At 37.5% G+C, this 25,482-nt stretch overlaps 1 protein-coding gene across 1 annotated transcript in view; it reads left to right on the top strand.

Moving 5' to 3' along the window:
* hcn4 (hyperpolarization activated cyclic nucleotide-gated potassium channel 4) overlaps positions 1-25,482 on the top strand; it is a 74,555-nt gene that overhangs the window by 26,330 nt on the left and 22,743 nt on the right. The window contains exons 4-5 of the mRNA XM_008405614.3: positions 12,056-12,217; positions 14,938-15,156. Coding sequence (XP_008403836.2) covers positions 12,056-12,217; positions 14,938-15,156 — 381 coding nt within the window. The remainder of the gene's footprint in view (positions 1-12,055; positions 12,218-14,937; positions 15,157-25,482) is intronic.

Here is a 25,482-nt window from a genome sequence, read left to right as displayed (position 1 = left end):
ATCAGCACTGACGCTGCAGCTCAAATGAAGCTGGTGACGATCAGGATTCTACATTTAACAGAGGGCAGTTAGAAATCAAGACAAGTCTAAGATATTCAACAGGATCTTAGACTCTCTGAAGGATCTGAACCTTAGTATTCTTCAGGATTTTTGATCAATTAAAATAATTTTTAAAGCTGCAGTCCTTACAAATCAATCATCATCTTTACCTTTTTTAATCTGATCACCACTGACACAATCAGTAATTTTTTTTTTTTTTTTTGCGTAAGTAAAGTAACACCCTGATCCCCCGCCAGCTCGTGAAATCTTCTTACACGTCCTTTTCTATCACGGCCTCCATAAATTAGCAATGATGGCTGCTGTTCCCTTCCAAACTCTCAAGATGTGAGGGTTTTTTACACCCTGCGAACTGATAGAACGTTGTTTACAAACAGGGAGGTTTTAGTGGTTGTGGCTTCATGCCAGTGATAACACTGTCATGCATAATGGCGTTCAGCATGGTGTGCAGATATTATCAAGCTCGAGCACACAAACACACACACTCACACACGCACGCACGCATGCACGCACGCACGCACGCACGCACACACACACTAAACAGACTGCCATTACGCCTCTCCTCCGTCTCTCTCTTGTCAGCTTCGTCTTGTCACTCTTCATCGGGATAAAAACAAGACTGTGACCGGATATTCTCCTCATTGGTGTTGCTGACTTGGGTGAGATTAGTCATCTCGTTAAATCAGATTTAAGGCAGTCCACTAATGACTAAGCTCAGAGGGGTTTCCTTGCCCGAAGCCCACAGCACAAACGTTTCGACTGGCCAACTCAGTAAATGCTGCCTTAAGCAAGCTTTTAGAAAAGTTTGCGTGACAAGACAAAAGATGGAGGGAAGAAATGCCGATGGATATGAGAACAGTCAGATTCTAAAAGAGAAAAGCACCGCATGACAGCCTGTCTCATTACAGAACTTTGAGATCAAATGTACACTTCCTCCAATCCAAAATTGGACTGAATTGTTGTGATAAATATCACAAACAAAAAAATTATCAGAAGACGACCCTTTACTGAAAACCACTGAACACGTCCTTTGACATTTTTACTACATTTTGTCAGACACCAATAAAGGGGTCATTGTTTTTAACTGAGACTAAACCAATTGAAGTTTTCAGGTTAGTGAACAACCTGACAACAGTTGCTCACTACAGACCCAATCTTCTTGAGATTTACGCATTTTAAAATAAGAATGATCAAAATTGTCTCTTGTCTCTAGATGAGCAAAGGTAGTAGAGAGAAGATTGGCAACTTTAAATGGTTCTAAAGGTTCTTTAAAGTATAGATTTAGGGGAGTTGAATACATGTATCCACGTGCCAAGCTACTTTGATCCATGCTACTACGTAAAATCTCAATAAAATACAATACATTGTGTGTTGAGAGTTCAACATGACACAATGTGAAAAAGTAAAGCTATCAAAACTTTCCACAAGCTCTTTAGTTGACGATACAATGTTCAGTAAAATGTCTTCATGTGTTTAAAGGATAGCTTGTGCAGCACATCCCATTTGTCTTCATCAGCATAGTCATTATTGTTAGTTGAGATGTGTGGTGCTGCTCACCCAGGTGTCTTTGTGCTTCAGCTATGAAGAACCAAACAACACATTGAAATGCTGCTCTAAAAGTCCACTGTGTCCACAGAGAGAAATTGAAGAGCCTTTCGTTTCCACCCAGTAAATCCATACAAAAATATTTAAATAAGAAAAATCAGCTAATCAGCTCCCCACTCAGTGACCCGTTACCTTAGCCAAGGACTGGTCTTTCACAGATAAGCAAAACAGCAATAATAGACCTAATGGGCTATTATTGAGTTGACAATGAGGCTTTCCAGCTACAGTGACAGCTCCTCAACACTCTGAATGAGCTTTGTGTGAATACCCACAATGGACTTGCTTAAAAAAAACTATTACATCCCGATATGTAATCCAGCGCAAACCCATTGCTGCATCCCTGTTTGGAGTGGAGTCAGTGGGTTTTGTGATTTGAGCCCTCCAGGCCTGTTTAGACAGATGATGGAAGGGTGTTCCCTGTGGTCCATTCCCAGGCCTGCTTCTCATTCTCCACATGTGTCTGGTTCACAGTGACAGAATGCATGAGCGTGGCATTTACAAAGAGGTATTTACAGTTGGAAATCTAACCCCTGACTAAAGTCTGCTCCATGGATCCACCATTACACTGGATGTTTGAAATTAAAACTAAGGTATACATGAGTTTATGCTGTTTTTTGTCTTCTTCACTCTGAATGCTATGGAAATTTTTCAAAGAAATGATGAGGACTTTCCTAACTAACCATGTGAGCATTGCCTGACAAAAGTATAGGAAATGCAGCTAAATATAACATATTTTAATTTCTGTGATTATTCCTTTCGCAGACATTACACATGGAGAAGTTCTAATTCAGAAAGGTAGAATATTGCTTTAGAATGTTGAAATGTCAAAATAACAGATTGTAGTCTATTTGTGAAAGGTCTAACCTTTTGTTGAGTTTACCGTTGCCTCAAGGATTTTGTCAATTCTTGGAATTTTGTGTAATAAATCGATACAAAGAAGTGGAAGAAATCGAATTCATGGTTTTATTAAGGTTTTTACAATCAGAAATAGGAAAACTGTGCTATGCATTAGTATATCCTCACTGAGCCAATACTTTCTTTGCAGGTCTTTTAGTATATGACCACCAGTGTAGTGCTTTCAGGGAGCGATTGTACTTGCCCATCCATGGAAGGCATCTGTGAAAAATAAACTTATCACCACAAAACTAAATTGGGTTTAGGTCTGAGTTTTTTACTGAGTCATACAGTTTGACCTAAACCATTCCGTTGATGCTCTGACTGTATATTTGTTGTTATTCTGTTCAACCTACCTGAGCTGTGAATCCTTCCAGCTCCTCCATTGCCATAAACCTCTTTGCTTCAGTTTAGGCTGGCTGTCTTGTTGTGTTTAGTTTTGAGTCGTAGCACACTCTTTAGACGTTGGACTAAACGATGCTTTCTGGATTGACACTATTTGCAATTTAACTACTTCTAAGTTTCTTCACAACTTTATATTTGAACTACGTATTGTGTTTCTTGATCTGTATGATGCTGTTTGTTCACTAATTCTCTACATCAAACACAGAGGACGGAGAACAGATGATTTATACTTCAATTAAATTACACACAGATGGATTCTGGTATGGCTGCAGGTGGTTGCTCTGCATTTTGTGGACTGAATACAAATGCACTCCACACTTTTCAGTTACACAAAATCATACTGTTTCCACTTCACAATTAGGCATTATATATTGTGTCTTGCCAAAAGAAGATCATGAAACTGCAGTTCTTCATATATTTTTTTTCTCATTTGGCCAGCGGATGGTGCCAAGGTGGCAAGAGGCGATTTAATTTAAGGGTTTATAAAAATGAATTACTATACTATGATGAGGCACACTTGTGTTTCCTTTAGACTAATATTATCAAGACAACACATATTGATAGGACAATGATATAAAGACTGTGATAGTTAGCTGTTGTTGTGCAGTTATTTTTCTTTATATGTAAATGATCAACCAGAAACACAGAAACAGATGGAAATATCCATCCTTATGAACACATCTGTCATTTCAAGGTTGGATATGGCAAGAGTGAACTATTATGGAAGCCATTAACAAAGATTCTTTTTAACAATAAATTATTTTTGTTTAAATAAATGTCTCATTTTCATAAGAAAGTGTTTTTTATCTTGTTATAATTAGATTATTCCAAACATCTTTTTTTTCTTTTTTTTAAATACTAAAAACTTGCTTAATTTACTCAATATTTGTAACTATTATGAGCTCTAATACCAGAGCTCAATACATTCTGCATGCAGAATTAACTGAGATGAAAAGAAGAAGCTGAAAAGAAGAAAACATAGTCAGGAGTACAATGTGTTGTTGCCGTTTTGGATTTAATAAAAAGCATTGCTGGCTTGTAAGAAAAATACAAATATGTGTACCAGGCTCTACACTTCTGATAACTCAGGTACAAAGAAACAACATTTAAATACACAAAAATGTAGCTAAATTAAAGTCATAACAAAAAATAGCTATGCAAAATACAGTCAGACATAAGACGTTTTAAAATTTTGTGGTTTCAGAAAAAAGTAAAGAATTTTCTCTGTTCTGTCTTAAAACACCATCCTGATAATCATTTATCATCATTAGCAGAGCAGCCGACACCAGATGCCGTAGCATCCCATTATATTAAGTGTGTCTGGTCAGCCACCATCAGCACCACACGTGGCATATGCAGCTATTCTCTCACCTGGACCACAATCTTCTCAGTCCATCTGTTTGCGATGACTCAGCAGCCGCCTTCATCCACTGAATGCCTGCCTGAGCCTCAGTGCTGCTTCGTTAAGTCAGAGATTAGTTTCTCTTCCTCAGTATTAAATCATCTTTTTTTTGTCTTGTGAACATTTCTTCAGCAAGTTATTTAAATTGAAGGCTTGTACAAACATATCGCAACAGTAGAGATGTAGCAGCTAGGTGTATAAATTGGATTGGTATTTTTTTAATAAGCAAATTATTTTGCCAATCTCGATTGACTCAAGAACACAATAGCTGTTTTATTTGTCGTATCCTTACACAAAATTACATAGACAGCAAGTTACATAATCCCAGGTGTTTCATTAAAATTTGACAAAACCCCCCACGCATCCACACACCACAACCACAAAAAAACAGAATGAGCCAATCAAACAGCAGCAGAGCCTGTGACGATGCCTAAGCATTTCCTTTCACAAACTGCTGTGTTGTGTCAGTGGCCTCATCAATCAAAGCTTGCCTGTTTATGCTGGTGCTAATGTTGCCATGCTCGCCCTGTGTTCTTATCAATTAAAAGAAAGTAGTCAGCAATCCATCATCATCTATGTGCCGCCATGTTCTTTATTGCATTCTCATGAATACACAAACTGAATACAGATAGGTGTTGTTGCAGTTGTGTTCACACATAGGTTTTGCTTAGCTTTTCCATTTGCAGGTCTCTCATTCTTGAGCTTCAAAAAGTCAAACTTTTTTTTAAATTATTTTTATTTTACAAAACAAAGAGAGTGTGCCTGCTGGATAGGGCAGTATTAGAACTGATTACAGCTGTGAATAGAAACAGAGCTTTCACCTTCCTACACCGAGACATAGTCTGGGTTACACAGCAGAGATTTGCATAGCATTAACAGTCTCCGTTTCCATAGGCTTTATTCTTCACACAATGGCAAAATGGTAGAGATCTTTTGAGGGTACAGCTAAAATAGGAAGGTAGAAAGAGTTAATGTTGAACAGCAGTGAGTTATTTCACCTCTGCCTCCAGACATGTAGAAATATAATATATTTTAGAAAGGCTCTGACTCCTTATTGGTAATTATTGCCAGTATCTTGACAAGTTTGAGGGAAAACTGCACACCACAAAGAGGCAATCGCTGTAAGAAGCTCCTTTTAGGTTATAATAATGGTTTTGTCCTTTGAACTGATCCATGGAGGCCGTTTTTACAAGGGATGCAGTTTTGAAAATTTGAGCCAATTTTAATATGCAATATTAACCTATATTCACCAACATGTTATATATCTATACATGTTTTATTACCTTTCAACGCTTTGAAAGATAGACCACACAGCTGATTTCACCACTGCTTCTTTGCTTCAGTTAAGCACTCCACAATCCTGTCCTACATCATTTTCACTGTCACATGACCAAGCAAACACAACATGACCAACCTCTATTCCCTCTTCAGAAACAAATGGCAACAAAGATGGAAATAAATATTGGTTATTATTGTCAGCCTACTGTTATTTATCAGATCAAATCCAATATGATAAAAAATAACTAATATCAGCCAATACTGATGTTAGTGCCAATATATGTTGCAACCCTAATTTTTGCCCTTTTTGTTACTGTTGAATCAAGAACACTGACCTTTGCAGTTTTGGACTAGAGACTCATTGGTCTGAAGGTTCAATGTTGTTTCATTTTGTTCCATTTATGAATAATGGTTCTCACTGGAGTAAACTTTATGTTGTCAGAGAGTCTCGATGAAAGAGATTTCTTGATTCTCCAGATCTGACAACAATTATGCCTGTGTTTGGCTAATACAAGAAAACGTAGTATTTCAATTAATTTATAGTTTATGCTCACAAACTATAATAAAAATTGGTTTGAGGATCATAAAGTGTAACAAAAGAAAAAAAAACACCTTTGAAGAGGTGTAAAAGGTATTAAGAAGTAACAGACTAGTTTAAAACACATGTCCAACTTTAGCCCAAATCCATCTCACCAGAAGTTTTCATGTGGCCCTCTAGACTCAAGAAATACAACCTTTGAGGTAACAGCTGTGTGCTTAAATAATATTTTATCGAACAATTCAGTCATTTTTAACTGTATTCTGCTAAATTACATAAATTTGTAAAGATGTTCAAAGTTATTTAATTTAAAAAAATTCTGATCGAATGCAGACATATATTTATTAATATTTTAACAGCTTGGTAATGGGTAGATTTGTAAAGTTTCTGTCACAACCGACTGAGCTCCTTTAAGCTTCTGCTGGTCATTCATTCCTCATCGGTGGAGCTGGCCGCAATGGAGATCCATGCTGGTTTAATGGACAGAACTTTTATCACTTTTTCTTACTGACCCTCTAAAGTGCTTTTTATACTACAAGTCAGACTCTCATCCACACTCCCAAAAACACAAACACACATCTGTGGGGATATGTATAGGCGGATACACAGGAAGTGGGCATCAGACTAACAGTCTTCTTAAGACAACCGCTCTTCTCCTGAGCCATCCCACATGAGCTGTTTAAGTGAACTACTAAATGGTATGTAGTGGAACTTATATAGACAGCCATACATAAAATTGGAACATAATTTGAAAAATATGATGCCTAGTCATCGACAGACGCTCCAGCTTACAACAGACCTTTGCTTTCCTTTTTTTTTTTTCTATTTTCAAGCATCACCACCCCTAAAGAAACGACACATGGCTGAAATCCAGTGATCTGTTATGTTGTCACACACCTCAGCTCTATCCAACAGACAGTGTGTGTCTGTTAATGGTGAGAACTGATGTGTGCCAAATGTCTCCCTAAATTGTGACAGTCCTGTGTGCTTTGATTCAGTCCCACAGCCAGTTAGTCGCACAGACCATCTGTCCTCTCTAAGTTATATTATGAAGCTGTGAAACCGGCTTACCCTTTAATAAGTCAAACAAATTGGCAGTGTTACTACCTCACTTGGTGACTCAGAAGCATAGTTTGACTTTATTCCCACCCCTTTATTCCCTGGTGTGGTCCCTGCAGAAGTTAAACAGACACGGCCGGAAAGTATCTTGGTCATAGCTTGAAGCATTTTCTAAGAAGGTATAACAGCAAGATATGGAAAGGGAGCCAGAATTAATTCAGTAACAACAGAATCCATCCATTTGAAACATCTCTTTGAAACAGCTCTTAGCTCAAGTATTAGTTTATTCTTGAAAGATATATGAAAACAATGTAGGGCTGAAACAACTAATCGCTTTAATTGTGACGAACCAATTATTAAAATAATCCTCAACTAATTTAACTATCAATCAGTCATTAACTAGCGCATACAGACTGAGGAAATGGCTATTTTCTGAAATAATAACACACCCAGAGCAATAATTAAGCTAAAACTGTTCAAAAAATATACACGTTTTGCTTCTAAGAGGAAAAACGTTCTTTTTGTTAATATGTTCTACTCAGCACTCCTTTATAATCCTATATGTTTAGCTTTACCTAGTTCAAATTCGGTTAAACATATCATATTAAGAACATTTTGCTATCCAATTATTAATCAGTTAATCCAATAAGTTGTCAACAGATTAGCCCTTAACTATATTGATGCTAAAACAACAAAAGGTTGAGCCTTTCACATGTTGATATTAAGAGTATTTTTAGCTACACATGCATCCTTTCCTACAAGCGTGCACTAAAGGAAATCTATGTTATTTCATTTTAGGCAAGATATTGAACTTCTTATTTAAAAAGGGAATTAAATAATGTGTTCATTCACATTTTAAAATGTATTTCTAATACGTTTAAGTGGTTACATTTAAAAGCTGATTAATCAAATAAAAAATGGCCACATTAACCAAATAATGTTGCCTATTTTAACTAACGTAAATATTTCAAGTCCAGGAACAAAAATCAATACTTTTTTTGACTTAAAAAAAAAGGTGTTTTATCTAGGAGTAAAAGTTTATGTAACATTTTTGTCGTAGATTTAAAAACAGTGTGTGTTTTTTATGACTTCACAAATGAAAAATATATCCGACTCAGGAGAGGGGCACTTCATATTTTATTCATTTACCACTGAGGGAGTTTAACACTTTAATGTTATGGAATTCCATTACAACACCTTGAGGAATTTAGACATCACACAACACAGCATATTAGATGCATTGACTTATTTATCAAAGTTACAGAAGAGGCCGGCTACCTGAGAAAAAGAGTACTTTTTGCATGTACCTTTGAACAAAAAATGTGGAAAATGAGGGCTCTATTTCAAGTGTTCAGGTTTCTGAAAGCACTTCTCAGGTGATAGCCAGAAATAAATTAATGTGATTCAATGTTGCAGCAGAACCCTCACTTAGAAATGCTTTACACAACCACAGATGCTCGTTCACATCTGCGGGGATTAATCAATCAATCAATCAAATTTTATTTGTATAGCACATTTCAGTAGCAAGGCATTTCAAAGTGCTTTACATAATTAAAATAAAAACAGCATGTGACATTAAATAAACAGTGAGAAAGAGAGAGAGATTAAAAAAATAAAAAATAATAATAATAAAAAAATAAAAACATTAAAACCCGCACCCGTTTAGGACTTCAGTTAAACGCCGTTTAACTGGGATTCTAACCCTCAGGGACTTTAGTCAAAAACACCGTTTGACAAAGACTCCAACCTCAAGGTTTTTAGTTGAAACTCCGTCAACTGGGACTCTAAACCCCATAGAACTTTAGTTAAACGCCGTTTAACTAGGACGTTTTTCGGGGGGCTTTACATCATTAAAACGTAGAAAAGAAATAAAAAGAAATTAAAAACATTAAAGACATAAAAACATGGAAGACATCAAAACCAGCACTCTAACCCTAATCTAGCCATAAGCAACTCTAAACAGGTGGGTTTTAAGTTGAGATTTAAAGGCACCCAGTGTTTCAGCTGTTTTACAGTTTTCTGGAAGTTTGTTCCAAATCTGTGGTGCATAGAAGCTGAATGCTGCTTCTCCTCATTTGGTTCTGGTTCTGGGGATGCAGAGCAGACCAGAACCAGAAGATCTGAGGGGTCTAGACGGTTGGTACAACAATAACAGATCTTTAAGCTATTGTGGTGCCAAACCGTTCAGTGATTTATAAACTAACATCAATATTTTAAAGTCTATTCTCTGAGCTACAGGGAGCCAATGTAGGGACTTTAAAACTGGTGTTATGTGCTCTATCTTCCTGATTTTAGTCAGAACGCGAGCAGCAGCGTTCTGGATCAGCTGCAGCTGTTTGATTGATTTGTTAGTCAGACCTGTGAAGACGCTGTTGCAGTAATCAATGCGGCGAAAGATGAACGCATGGATGAGTTTCTCTAGATCGCACTGAGACATAAGTCCTCTAATCCTAGAGATGTTCTTCAGGTGATAGAAGGCCGACTTTGTGACTGCCTTGATGTGGCTCTGAAGGTTCAGGTCAGAGTCCATCAGTACTCCCAGGTTTCGGGCCTGATCGCTGGTTTTTAGTTGTAATAACTGAAGTTGTGCGTTTATTCGGGTTCACTCCTCTTTAGGTCCAAAGATAATAACTTCAGTTTTGCTTCTGTTCAGCTGGAGAAAGTTTTGGCACATCCACACATTGATCTGTTCTAAGCATCTATTCAGTGATTGGATGGGTTCAGAGTCACCTGGTGACATCGTGATGTAGAGCTGTGTATCATCCGCATAATTGTGGTAGCTCATCCTATGTCCTATTATAACCTTAGCCAGTGGGAGCATATAAATATTGAAAAGAAGGGGTCCTAGGATTGAACCTTGGGGTACCCCACATGTGACCTTTGACCTCTCTGATGAGAAGTTTCCGATTGAAACAAAAAAATCCCTGTTCTTTATGTAAGATTCAAACCAGTTGAGCACTGGACCGGAGAGTCCGACCCAACTCTCCAGTCGATTCAGTAGAATGTCATGGTCAACAGTGTCGAAAGCTGCACTGAGGTCCAACAGAACCAGCACTGTGGTTCTCCCACAGTCTGTATTTATATGGATGTCATTGAACACTTTTACAAGGGCCGTCTCTGTGCTGTGGTGAGCATGAAAACCAGACTGGAAGGAGTCAAAGCAGTTTGTTATTGCTAGGAAGTTATTTAATTGTTTAAAAACAGCTTTTTATTAAGCTGGAAATAAAAAATAACCAAGTCATTAAGGCACGGGCACTGAGATTAAACGACTGTTCTGAGGACATTTTCTCCTTCCTTCATGATTATCACCTACCGCTGAGCAACAAAGTGAAGGTGGAATATCCCCTCTCACTCACAAGCCCTTTAAAGGCAGTGAGTGGATTTTAATAAGAAGCAGAGTGGTTAGCGGTGCACACCATGGTCTTCAATGGGATTAAAAGCCTTTGAATGGTCTAGGCCATTAAAGTCTAGAGGTCCTGCAGCGCGTTATGAGCATGTTTATCAGAAGGATTAACAAACCCAGCAAAAGCAATCACCCAAGGAGCACAGGCACCTCTACTTGTACTATTATCTGGCTTTGCTGAGCAGCTGATGATAAGAGTGATTCAGCAGCCCTGAAGGTAAAGCTCTGGTCCCAACTGTACTCTCCACACCTGCAACATCTGCTTTCACTAGCTCGTTTCTTGTTAAACAGCATTTTTTTCTGCAGGTTTACTTTCCCGCTGGTTAATTCAAGCATCAGCATCCATCTGCAAAAACAGACCTATGGGATTTTATGTTGCGTGTTGAGATGGAAACAAAAAGAAAGTCTTGCTTAATGATGGGTGATGCTTTTCAAAAGTATTCATACCTTGTTTTTTCCCCCCATTTTGATGTGTTTCAGCCACAAACATAATTTTATTTGGATTTTATTTAATAGACCAACACAAAGTAGAGTATACTTATTATATTAAAAGACAATAGTGATTGGATACATTCTGGGATTCTTCCCCTTGCATCATTGCCTAACAGTGGCTGCAGCCTTTAGTCAGAAGGTTGTGTTATCAGATCAGTGTTTCGACCTTAACCCACAGCACTCTCCTGTTGGTGGGTCAGCAGTGATGGGCAGCCACTTCTGCTGCCTCGCTCGTTCTTCAGAAACAGGAAACAGTAAGACACAATTGCAACTGAACATGTTAACTCTGGAGGATTTGAGAGGTACATTGGCATGAAGCATTTCACAGATTAGATGAAAACAAAGATATTAAAACCCTTGGGTGAGTAAGTTTTGACATTTAACTCAAGAGGAATCTGGAGAAAAGAAGAGCTCTGGTGGGAGAAATTAGTGACAGGACATTTTAGGGATATTGTAGTGATAGGTTCCACAAACCTGGCCTGAATGAAAGAATAGTAACAAAAGAAATTTGAAAGAAAGTCATGCATCTTGTTTGCAGTTTGTCCCAAGCCATGTCAAACTCTAGACCCAAATCCATTTGAAAATTATACATTCTCTCCATTTTCATCTCAAGATGTGCAAAGGTGTTGGTGACATACCCCAGAAAGCTGTAACTGCATTTACAAAGTATTGGCCCTGGGGAGCAGAAAAACAATGCATACAATATTTTTTAAATCTTTCTTTGCGAAAAATCACCTTCACTTAGTTTCACAAATATGCACTCTCTCAAAATCCCAGTGAAATACATTGAAGTTTGTGGTTGTAATATGACAAAATGTTGAAAGGTTCAAGGTGTACGAATACTTGTGTGAGAAATTTTATTTATGCTGTGGGAAAAAGAAATGATGGTCTCTTCATCCCCTGCTTTTCTATTCTCTTTTAGATCTTCCACATGACTTATGACCTGGCCAGCGCCATGGTGCGGATAGTCAACCTCATCGGTATGATGCTGTTGCTGTGCCACTGGGATGGCTGCCTGCAGTTCCTGGTGCCCATGCTGCAGGACTTCCCAGCTGACTGCTGGGTTTCCAAAAATAAGATGGTGGTAAGTGCTCTTCCTGCACAGACTTGTATGGCCTGTTCAAATCAGATTACACTTCTGTCTTATCTTATTCATCACCTCCAGTAATTACTGTACTAAAACCCCTTTAGCTTCCTGGGAAAGACCGCAATGCATATCTGTCATGTTAAACCTAAATTAAATAGGTTTATCTGCTACATTGGTAGACATTTATTGAATTTGCTGATGACTAAATTTTCAGGGGCTCGGGGCCACTTTGCTGAAAAAAATTGTGTTTCTAGAATATATATTCATGAAAATTGACAGCTTTTGTTAATATAAGTTAGCAGTGAGCTGTGCTTGTGCCTACACTTTATTATTTTTTTATAAAATGCCCTTGAAATTGATTATTGCAAAAACTTTCCTTGCCACAGAGCTCTTTTTCAGCGGTTTTCACCTACTTTTTTTCCTTTTTCGCCTGACAGCCTCATAAGCAATGAGTGTTACTCTGAATATTTGTCTGGTTCTTGAGTTAAAGATGACGAGGCCTCACTGTAAATCAACATATATCTTGTCAGACAGCAGGGCAAATGAATCCCTGACTGATAGCTTATCAATACGCATGTCAATATAAGAGCTATCAGGACTTTGTAAGGTAATCAAAGACTGAATCAGTGAATATGTTCCCTGGTGACATTTCACCAGGGAACAGGGAAAGACAACTTCAAAACAACTAAGAATCCCAGTTTAATTCAGGTTCATATCACCAAATTAGAAGTGTATTTTTTTCATTGATACTATTTAGATTAGATAGATTCATTACATGCAGAGTGATACAGTATTTTGGTAAAGCAACGCCTCTTAAGCTGCTGTAGTTAAACTCTCTGTACCAGAACGGATGTGACATGAATAGTTACGTCTCTCAAGCTGTGATATTCTTGATTCACCATGCCTCACTGCTTTCATGACAGGCTCACTTGTTTCACTGAGTCTGCTTCGCTCATGTTCAAACAGCACAATAGGCGCAAGTTGTAAACTTCTTCCCCCGAGATGTTTCAGATTTGATCTAATTTTAGCCATATTTCCATTCATTTGCGCAGAGATGCGCACTCAGGTGAGAGTTGCTGTTCAGGCACTGTGTCATTACTTTACATCAGACCAGAAACTACTTTGTATCTTTTTGATTACATTTCATTGGAATAACATACAACTAAATTGAAAATGTTATGTTGATTTGGTTCAATGCTCCTTTTCATTTGCTATTGAGCAGCCTGCATGTTTACACTGAGAAACCAAAATATGTGATAATTTTATTCTAATAAATATTGTTGAAAAAACTTACACAACTTTTTTTTAAAAATAAGATATATCTAAAACATTTTTTTACATTTTGATGAGATGACATTTTCTTACTGCCTTTATTTTTTATGACTTATGGTACTCATAGAAGGTTTTTCAAGTTTCACTCTCTGATTTTAAAATTGTATTTTGTGAAATGTCATATTTTGATACCCCAATGCAAAATTTGGAACAAAATACATAAACACTGATCCCTCACTTGACCCATCATCTGAATGCCTAAAATAAAACAAATGAAATGGCAATAAAAACAAAGAGAGCCTGTTGAAGATGATTCATCCTTTGTGGTGGATTTCATGACTTTAGTTTGACATTATATAAACATTTTATGTTATGTAAATGCAAGTAGTCTATCATTAAGAGGATTTCTAACTGTTCAAAAAAAGTACTGAAAAATGTAAAATAAGGTATCATAGGAGTATTTAAACTGTATATCTACAGTGCAGATTTGGACAGACTGATGTAAAATAAATCTACAAAGAAATGTGAAAAGAAAAGTGTGGAAATGTATAAAATTTGAAAATTTGAGAATAAAAGTACTTGGAGTGTGTCAAGGATCTAGTGAGGTGAACACTTCAGTTACACTTGAAGTGCTAAAAAATTCGCAGACCAACAAATTTTGGCCAGTGGCTTTTACCGGGTTCATCATACTGTACATGTTTTTGTAGCTTTAAACACATAGAATGATTTTGTGTCTATTAGACTATTAGAGACCAATAATAACATGATTTTGAGATACAATCACAATTTACTCCCCTAAAAGTTTCCCTAAACTTCTGGAATGCTGATTCAGACTCAGTTCTTTTAATTTTAATTCACAGTTTTGGTGAATTAAAGGTAATTGTGATGCTGTATTGCAGGGACACTGCCCCTTATGTATTTTAGCTAGGCAATAATAAAATTGCTCTCTGTCTCAGCTTTTCTTCAGTGGAAATGAGTTTGAAAGCAATTTGGACATGTCACCCCCAGGAGAGAGTTGATATTGATTTGCCATGAACCACCATTGGGATTCTAAGGGAAAAGGGGCAATTTATCTACAAATGAGAAAACTCACAGAGAAATCACATTTTTCTAAATAGCTGACCTACTTTCTCTCATGCAAGCCTGCGATGTCTCTCGCTCTTTGTGCCCATTCTCAGGGCTCTGTTTTAGGCTTCTGCCCAAACGTCTGCTGGCTCCAAATGTTTGTATATTGTTAAGTCTGTATTACCCTGCCAGCTGCTCCCACTGAACTAAGATGTTTGAAAGTTGCAGCCCCTAGTGTCTCTGCCCCAAGTGGGCAAATAGCTGTAACGATAAAAACTGACCTTTCATGTGCAATCAATGGCATCATTTGAGACGGGCTAAGCTAGGACGTGTTGTAATGTATTCAGCCTAACTCACCTGTCCTGTTCTGCTCCATCTAGAATGACACATGGGGACAGCAGTATTCCTATGCACTCTTCAAAGCTATGAGCCACATGTTATGCATTGGGTATGGCATGTACCCCCCAGTGGGCATGACAGACGTCTGGCTGACCATCCTTAGCATGATTGTGGGCGCTACTTGTTACGCCATGTTTGTGGGGCACGCTACTGCACTCATCCAATCGCTGGACTCATCTCGGCGCCAGTACCAGGAGAAGGTCAGTCAGAATCACTAATTTTGCTTTTTTTACTTTAGTAATCATAGGTTTATCTCATCATTTTGCATTCTTATTACATATTTGGTATTCCAGGTGTCTACTTCAGTACTCCGTATCAACGCCAGAATGGTGCATTTTGTGTATTTTCTGCTTTTTAAAGTCTTTCACTGCAACACAATACTGATTTACAGTAAATTGCAAAACAGTCAAAGCCTTCAAATGTTTTCATTTTGTGATGTTGCCTCCTTAAAACTTCTTGATTTTTATTAAGAATTTAAGCCAAAGATAAACACAAAGCGGAGCATAATTTTGAAATTAAGGAGAGGCAAAAAAGGTTTTTGATTTTTCTGCATTTGCGCACAGTTAATAACTGCCTCATTGACAGATTCTCCCTCCTGACTGCGAATCTCTGTAGTTTCTAATGCTCCAAATATTCTTGTTACCCAACTTGTCTTGACTTACAATTGTGTTGTACTCCTTATATTTTCTGATGATGGATAGAACAGTGCCCCACAAAATTTTTAAAGCTTGACTTATTGTTCCATAACTTAATTTAGTTTAAAATTAATTTTGCTTAATTTTAAACTAATCCACAAATCTATTTTTGAACTGTCTTACTAAGTCATCTGAGGAGTTCGAGGAACAGCTGTATTTATACTGAAACACAGATGTGACCAGTTTTTTACTAATTAGATAACTTTGGGTTCAACGCAACCAGTTGAACTGGATGTCAGAGAAAATTAAGATGGATATAATACAAGTACGCACCATTGTTTTTTTATGCAGAAAAAAATGTTACAAATCATAATTATGAGCTTCTTTGGGTTGGTTTTTTTTTGGGGGGGGGGGGTTTAAATGTGAGAGAGCAATATGTATTCATTTGCAAAGCATTATATGACTTGTGCAAAGGAGTCTAACATGATTTCCATAAAATTGTAAGTTATATTTTCACCTGTGTTGTAGCTTTGTTTTAACCGAACTAAAAAAAAAATCATTTTCACTGAACTCAGCCCACCAAACACAAGAAGAACTGAGGCTAAAAGCCAGGGCCAACATTTCGTTGGTGTGAGGCTGTTTTTGTCTATCAATCAATCAATCAAATTTTATTTGTATAGCACATTTCAGCAGCAAGGCATTTCAAAGTGCTTTACATAATTAAAATAAAAACAGAAATAATCAGTGAGAAAGAGAGAGATTTAAAAAAAATAAAAAAAAACAAAATAAAAATAAAAACAAAAAAACCCAAAAAACATTACATCATTAAAACGTCGAAAAGAAAGAAGAAAAAATTAAAAACATTAAAGACATAAAAACATGGAAGACATCAAAACCCGCACTCTAACCCTAATTTAGCCATAAGCAACTCTAAACAGGTGGGTTTTAAGTTGAGATTTAAAGGCACCCAGTGTTTCTAGACAAAAGAAAGTCCTGATGGCTGGCTGTGAAGACCCAAACATGTTCCATGGTGACATGCCCTCTGTAGGCCCAGCATGGGTGATAATGAGCTGAGCTATACACTACCTCAATGCCCAGTGTCTGTGGTGAGGCGCAGACAAGAGAGTGACCTCTAGAGAATGGAGGCAGAGGCTCAAGAAATCTCACCTAAATGAAAGAGGGAGAGTGGGAGTGAAAGAGGGCTGGAAAAAGAGGCAGGCCGGGGATCACAACAGATGATGTAACAAGTGTGTGGTGGTGGAACTTCAAAAAAAGACAATGTACACCAGACAAATGCACTCATCACAGTATGAGGATATGGATTTTTTCTTGTCTCAACACCTACAAAACTGAAAACTCCTTATAGGAAATCAAATAACCTTGATGTTCAAAATCAGGAATCGTCTCAATCCAATCTAGTACGCATGCCGGCTTCTCTCTTTAGAGTTACCCTGCTGCCATGTTAACTGAACAGCTGCCTGTCTCAGCACCAATCTGTATATGCTGCTGAACTAATGTGGTTTTCGTTCCCAGGATAAGCCCCATGCTGAAAAAAACTCATCAATGCTTCTTCACAGTGTATGTCTGCAAAAAGATCATTTCTGCAGAATGAATTTTGCAAGTCTCAATGTTAAAACCCTCAGCTCCACACTGCCATCTCCTGCATTTTACTGTCCATGCTCACCTTTTTTTTATACTTTGCTGGTGGCCCTTCTTTCAGCTGTGTGTGACAGCAGAGCCCTCTTCTTGTTGCTTCTCCATCTTCCCCATTTAAAGTAGATTGCAATATCAAAGTGTATGTATGGTGCAGAACCTTAATATGTAAAGCAAAGTGAAGCATAACCCACCATAAAAAACCCAGCAGGGGATAACACAAACTTGCACTACTGTATCAGCGGTATGTTAGGTAAAAATGATCAAAATTTAACCAGTCGAGGACGTGTCAAAGTGGATCACTAATGAGCCAAGCAAACCATTGCCAATTTTAATGCTTCCTGCTGGCTTTGATGTGACAGGGGTTGTGTATTCATCCGCTGTAAATGAGGCGTAAAAAAAAATAGCACACAATGCTCTCACGGCTATACGGCCAAGATGAGAGACCATCTGTCCTGCTGGCATGCAGAGGTGATATCCAGGTTACTTTTATAGTTAGATGGGAAAGGTTTCAATGAAACCCCTGTGAGGGACGATTACAAAGAAAATCAGCCCCGTAAAGGATTCTCACAAGTGCACAGATGGTGGAAAGAAAAGGATGGGGGAAAATTTCTCTCTCTCAAAGATAGGGAAACTTATCATTACAGAGCCGAAGTGAATAGAATTCTATTAAAATATAGCGCAGAGTGATAAGTGTCTCAGGCTTTCAGCATCAGGCAAGTAGAGTCAAATGAACTATTCTGGATGAGGCAACACGTTATCTATTAAACAAAGCAGAAAGCCAACACTCGAATATCTGGAAGAAAATGAGGTATTGGCGACACCGAGATGAAAAATCTCTTTAATAAATTGATTTTCAAACAGCTAAACAAATAATACTGTCACTATTCCAGCAGAGGAGTAATAAAGCATCTACTTTGTGTTTGAAACTTAGTTTCTTACACGTGTATCTCAACTCAATTTAAGTTAGTGCTGAAATGTATCTGAATAAAAAGGATACAAAAATTGAGCTGCAACTGGTTTAAGCTTCAAATTGTTTCAGTGACAGAGATATTTTGTCTTGTCTCAGTAATCACTGTAGTCGACTTTATTTTTATCAAATCTTTTCCATATTTATATATCTTAAACAAAGGGTTCGGCATACAGACATTTGTTTAAATTAGTCGAAGTAAGGGCTTGGAAAAAGCCTGCCTTATTCCCATTTTGTTTTCCCCAAACCACTTCTGATGTGTGTTTTGGATGACTTTCCTGTTGGAATTCCCATTTGGGTATAAATTTTGAATATATTACTCAAACTGGCACCAGAGGTAAAAAGAAACTAGTTGAAATATTCAGGAACAACCCAGGAGCAATCAAGGCTCATGTCAGCAAAGAAATCTGTAGGGATGCCAGTCTCTCTCTGTCTGCTGCAAAGTCAGTTTACGTCTAATAGACTGAGCGGGTGATGACCAAGAAAAAACAATATGCCCCAAAATCATCATATACCAAAAGAAAAACTTAAATGTAACATACTTGTTACTTTAAGAAATCTAGTTGATATCAAATATTTTCATACACTTTTTCTGTTTTATGTCAGTTACATACATTTTATTCTACTTACTAAATGTCTGAATGATAAGAAGGTTTTCTTAATATTTCTTTTGAACTCAAGAGATTTACTTGGATTAATATGGCAAAGAAACATTTCAATACATCAACCAGGAAGTTAAAGCTTGGGCCCAACTGGGATTTTAAAGTGGAGAATAACTACACGCATACAGTCAAATGTCTCATATAGTGACTTAAGAACAATAGCCACTATTTTCCCCTACAGGGAAACAGAGGCAGCTTGTGGTAAAGGATGTTTTAATGAAAAAAACTCAAAAAGAAAGAAAATAGGGAGCCAGATCAGAACAAAAACAGGAATCCAGGGGGAAAATGAAGGGAGGAACCAGTAACGAGTGTGACTAGGAGAAGGGTTTAAATACTGTGAGGGTAAACTGGAACAAACGACCTAGGCTGATTAGCTAATGGGGGGCATGTGAGAGGAGAGGGAGAAAAAACGTGGCACAGGGGGCGAGGGAGAGTACACTAAGGGTAACAAGAAATAACTAGACACAATAAAGAAATGAACATAATAAACTAGAGTCACAAATAATTGAACTGAGGTAAAATAGAAACAAGGCTGATATAATCAAAGAGACAAAGGAACACAGAATAAAAATGAAACTAGAACCAAATTTTCAAAATTACACAGGAGCTGACAGTCAGTAGCTAACATATTCTTTATCACTGAAATATTACACGGGCTGCACAGTGGCGCAGTTGGTAGAGCTGTTGCCTAGCAGCAAGAAGGTTCTGGGTTCGATTCCCGGCCCCGGTCTTTCTGCATGGAGTTTGGATGTTCTCCCTGTGCATGCGTGGGTTTTCTCCGGGTACTCTGGTTTCCTTCCACAGTCCAAAAACATGACTGTTAGGTTAATTGGTCTGTCTAAATTGCCCCTAGGTATGTGTGTGTGTGTGTGCCTGGTTGTTCATCCTGTGTGTCTCTGTGTTGCCCTGTGACAGACTGGCAACCTGTCCAGGGTGAACCCCGCCTCTTGCCCGGAACATTAGCTGGAGATGGGCACCAGCACCTCCCGACCCCACTAAGGGACAAGGGTGTAAAGAAGATGGATAGAAACATTACATCTCTGTGTTTAGACCCTCTGTCAAAATCATCCAACAGATTATGAATAAAGCATTTTTTATGATTTCTTTGTCAGGCAATGGTTAAAACATTCCCATTCAGTGTTGTTCTTTTTTGTATCTAACTAAGTTATAGTTCTTGCTTTGCTCTGAATTTTAAAGGGTTCGCATTAAAGAAAAATAGCTTCAAATTGCTGGAATGCCTCACAAGTAAGATTATGGCGTCTTTGTTGAATTCATACAAGTATTTTACTCTCTAAACAATTGTATTACGTCAGACAATAAGAGCAGTCTTAGTTGTAATTGGTTAAGCATCTGGTAAATTCACCCAGGAATCCCTCCCTCTTGTCTCAGGCTCGTTGAGAACCATTATCACACAAAGAAAATTACATCTCTCCAGATTGCGAGCTCAAGATGACTGCACACGTGACTGTATATACAGCAAAGGGTATGCCTGCCTCTCTAGCTCTCTAGCTCTACATAGCTTATTTTTCTCTCTCGCTCTTCACTGTGGTAATGAATATCATACATAGAGATGTAGATGAGATGAGTTATAAGTGACTTGTGTTCCTTGTTGCCATGTACAGTAAAGCCATATCAGGATATAAGTAAATGATGTTATATTTGGTGTTGGCAATTGGTGATTAAATCAAGGATGCCCAGGAGATGGCATGTTGTGGCAAGCCAATCCCAAATGGTTTTCAAAGTAAGTGGCAATGGGATGCTGCAAGCCCACCCTCTACATCTCTAATTAACACTTTGTAATTAAACATTAATCTTTGGGGGAAAGTTAATAAGAAGCCCAAAGCGGATTATTTGGGGGTTTAAAGGCCGTAGGGATTTTTTATACCCTTAATTCAATTCCCTCAGTAAAGCCTCTCTGAGAAAGCAATAAACAGTTGTTAATATGAATCTATTTTCTTACTTTATGGTAGTGCTTCTTCCAGTGGTTGTACTAAAGGAAAGACATGTTACCCAGTTACAAAAGTAATAAAACATTTCTTTTTAGAGCTAGAAAGTGATCTGGGGCAGTTTGAGACCTGAAAAACACATGCTTTATGATCAGAAGTGATTTGGCTGTTCCCAGTAGAGGTTAAGTCAAGATTCCTCAGTGCAAGGATATTGTTGATTAGCTGAGCTGTGGTTTAGCTTTACAGTAGGTGCCTTTTTTAGTATTTTAGGGTCTGATTGATAGAGACTTAAATATGTATTCAAACCTTCTGAGTCAGTAATTTGTAAACTATTTTTGTTGCTTTTATCTTTTTATTGACGGTCACAATCTTAACCATCACTGCTGGAAAAAAAAAAGCTTTGTCATTGTATGACGGTGGCTCCTTAATGTTTAATTATGGGAATGATGCACAATTTAGTATGTTTTGTTTAGCCTCATCTGACCAAACCGTCTCCCATTAGATTACCATTTTATGTACATGGCCTCTGGTAAGATGTAAACATTACTTATAACTCAGATTGGTCCAGTGCATTCATTGATGATAGTTGCCAGTGTCTACAGAATTTCTTTTTGGGGCCTCCTGGCTGCTTCTCTGAAAAATACTCTTCTTACCCGGCCTGCCAGCTTAGGTGGATGACCAAGTCTTGGTAGGTTTCCAGTTGTGGCATAACTTTTCCATGTTTGGATGGAGAGCATTGAATGATTAAATGTATGGAGTCTGTTTCCTGATCTGTTAACGATCAACTTTTGGCATCGGAACAACAGCAGACTCCTAGACCCCGCTCAAAGACATGGATTGTTTCCTTTCAATATAAGTTTCCTCTTTATTTTTTTCTCCGGGTACCCACAATTTTTTGATAGGGTTTAGGTCAAATGAGGAAAATGATGAATGAAATGTCATTTGTTTGTACGCAAGACCTTTACTGGCTAGCCATGCAGTGCCGCATTCTGATGCATGAAACGGACATTACAAGGCATAAAAAGAAGTAATCTTTATGAAAGACTATTTCCTTTTCTTATAGTACAAAAGCAAATGTTTTCTAAAAACAGACAGTTGACATTAAGTCCAACTGAATCACTATTAATACTTTCTTTAGCCCATACTAATAGCCCAGTCCTCCCTGCTAGAGTCTGAGTCAGTGGACCACTACTACACTCATTAGTGATCCTGCCACAAGCCCATCTATATAGTCCTTCACAAATCAGTCTATAAAAACCTTTCAAATAATCTGTCGTTAGATTTTTATTGGCCTTGTATTGACATTTGATCTTATCTCTCCTCTTCAACAAGTGGAGAGAACCCTTTCTTACTTTTCTCACAAGGTAAGAAAGGGATCCAGCCTTTCTTATCTTGTGAGCACTGGTGTGCTTTGTACTTCTGGATACTTCATGCAATTGCAGCTCTGGAAGATGGCTGCTAGAGTGCTATTGCCAGTAAAATACTTTTATTTTTATATAATTTTTGACTTGTCAAAGTCAGATAAGTTTTTGTTTTTGCCCAATTTTGCCTGAATGATAGAAGCTACCTAGTAATTATGCACACTCTGACATACGAATGTTGATCTTTTTAGCCCATATTCTCTCTCAATGCACAAATGTGACATGTTTATATCTAATTAGCATTACATTTTATGCAGATAAAAGTTAAAATGTGCATAAATATGGTGGCCCAATCAAAATTCTGACTTGCTTAATCAAATTAAATCACAAACAGGTGGACTGTATTTACTGAACACATGAAAGCAGGACATCTGAGTTTATATGCGCATTGCTTTTTATAGATTTTTATTAGTATAACTAATTTTAATTTGTATTATTTTCTTCTAATTCACAACTATGCACTGTTGTATTTGAGTGTAACAAAAAGTTTTAATGAAATACAATCAAGGTTTGTGGTTGTAATGACAAAAGAGGATCAAGTATTATGTATACTTTTAAAAGGTGCAACATTTTATTATCATTTGCAATAAAATAACTTGTTGAAAAGTTGTAAACTTACTAGACAGACACAGAGTGCTAAAGTTGACATCTGGGGCACGTAAACATGTTGCAGCTCTGCATTTGAGAAATAATACCGTGACGAATGAACACTTGCACATCACAGGTTGACTGTTTATTTCCATTGGATTTTCTGAAACAATCAATCACTTTATTGTTATTCTTAGCCTCCTGAAAGTACAGCAAAACTGGCAAAGCAAAACTATGAGTTATTACTCACCAGTCCATTAAATACAAGGCCAAGTCCAGTCTTTTTCTTCTCAGTCACACATTTTATTGTTGTCGTCTCCTGCTGAATTATCTTGGGTCTTATGATAATCATCATCTGATTTGGTGATGATTATGATGAGATTTAAGGGAGGGTTTTGTTGGACCTAGATCCTTTGTCCAGGGATTCAAAGTTTAGGTGGATGGAAAAGAAGACAGAGGAAAAAAATAAATGTTTAGAAAGTCTAATTAAATGGCTGACATGTCTTTGGGGAAATGAATTATTCATGTTTTGCTTGGTAAGAATTTGCATCTGCTTGAAAATTTACTTCAGAGGGAAGCGAATTGGGAAAGGAAAATAAAAGAGCTGGGGGTGCAGAGAAGAACTGTATAAATGGCTAACTGACATAAGACCAGCCATTTGGAGAAACATCATACAAAGGAAATAAAAGGCTTTATGATATGGTTGAAAATGGAGAAGTAGTTCTCTTGAGCTCCGGGCAAAAGATGCTATCATCACTATTTGTTCATTACTAAAAGTCAATAGTCTGATAAGTTTAACTTTCTTAGATTAACATACTTAATGTTGAAGACACTATTCACAGTATATTATGCATGGTTAAGGTTTCAATTTCTACATAGACTGCAAATAATATTGAGATGCTTGGTGTTATAAAATACTTAACCGTTTGAAATAGTGGATGCAAACTATTCAATGTCCAAATCATAGTCTTTTGCAGTGAAACAGATAAAATCATTAAGTATGCCATCAGCAATTCAAAAAACATATCATACTATATTGTAATTAAGCTATGTTGAATTATTCTACGGTTACAAACCAACTGATCAACCTTACAATATACCAAGAAACTGTGCCATTGTCTCAGGTTTATTCAATAGGAATAATTATTGCCCCTCCAAGGACTGTTTTTATTCTAATCTTGATATATACCTACCAAGAGTGTAAAGGACAAGGTTTTCTGTTCCTAATTTTGAAAGGAGAAAGGGGAAATAAGGATGAAAGTAAATATGTCTGGACTGGTCAACATCTAGCACAAGAGAGGCCAATTAAGGAAGAAATTAATTCCTTACTGTCATCCGATATTGGATTGTTGTTTCAGTCATAGACAGAAAACATCTTGATTCCTGCGCTCCGGCCTTCACCAAGTACAAACTTCTGCACAGAGATCATTTGGTTTGGCCTAAAGGTCCTTGGATATATTTTTGGTTTCTCACTTTGTACCCAGAAAAGAAATGCTTTTAAAGGAAGTTACTAAGTGACACTGAACACAGCTCATTGGTGCCTGGAGAAAAAGAACTATTTTGCACAGCTCTACACAAAATTTAAAAAAAACAGGAATGTGTGATATACTATACTTGCCTACTATAGAGATGTGTAGTCTATCGGCTAGCCATGGTAATGTTTGTTGATGAGGTAATCAGCTGGCATCAAAACAGAGCAAGTAGGAAGCAGCATGGCAGAGAGTGCAAGGGAAAAGGTTGTTAAAAAGGCAGATGCAAAAACATAAATAATCTGGACCTGACGCGGGTTTAATCTCCCGTGGTCCTACTGCAACACTCAGGAGGTGTGCAGCAGATGTCACGGTCAGAAAGTTGAAAAACGATGGGTAAAAGCGCAAGCAGGGTCACTGCGATGCTGCCTAGATGCACACAGAGTAAAAAAACTCATGGGATCTAAAAAACCCCCATCTCTTAAGACCGCAGGAAGGTTAAATAGTCAGTCATTTATAGAGGAAGGAGAAAAATGGGAAGAAAGAGCAGGATCAGACGCAAACATCCATTACATGAAAGTTATTGTGATATATTTTCTATTATTGTATTTAACTTTTATTTAACAAATTAGTCACCATTAAGGCAACACTGAGACATACTGAAAAAACACCTATACATGCACACACTCCTAATTATGGCTAATTTATTGAGACTGGTTAAAAAACAGCAGATTATCTGGAGGGAACTCATGCATGGATCTTGAGAACATAAAAACTGAATGAACAAAAGATCTTAGGCTGGGATTTGAACTCGAGATCTTCTTGCTGCAAGGCAGCTCTCCTGATTACTGCGTTTAAAGTGCACACAAAACATTTATCATAAACAGATCTTAAAAGGGTGAAATATTTCAGCAGGGATCTTCATGGTAGAAGCATGATGCTGACTTCATAGAAATAAGATAATTTCCTGTCACAGGGGCTCTTATCAGCCCATCACAGCGCTACCCCCATCTGGTCAGACTCTTTGAATCACTGTCAGATTTCCTCTGTGGCTCAAACGTTATATTTGAAATGATTTGGAGAAACTTAGCTTTGTATCGAATATACTACAGCAATCAAAATGACAATAACTATTAATAATTATTAACAATTAACTATTAATAACAATAGTATGGCAATGAT

The sequence above is a fragment of the Poecilia reticulata genome, chromosome 3 (assembly GCF_904066995.2).
Source record: "Poecilia reticulata chromosome 3, P_reticulata-male-v2, whole genome shotgun sequence".
Lineage (NCBI taxonomy): Eukaryota > Metazoa > Chordata > Actinopteri > Cyprinodontiformes > Poeciliidae > Poecilia > Poecilia reticulata.
The sequence above is the reverse complement of the archived record's forward strand: the minus strand, read 5'-3'. Positions and strand labels throughout refer to the sequence as shown.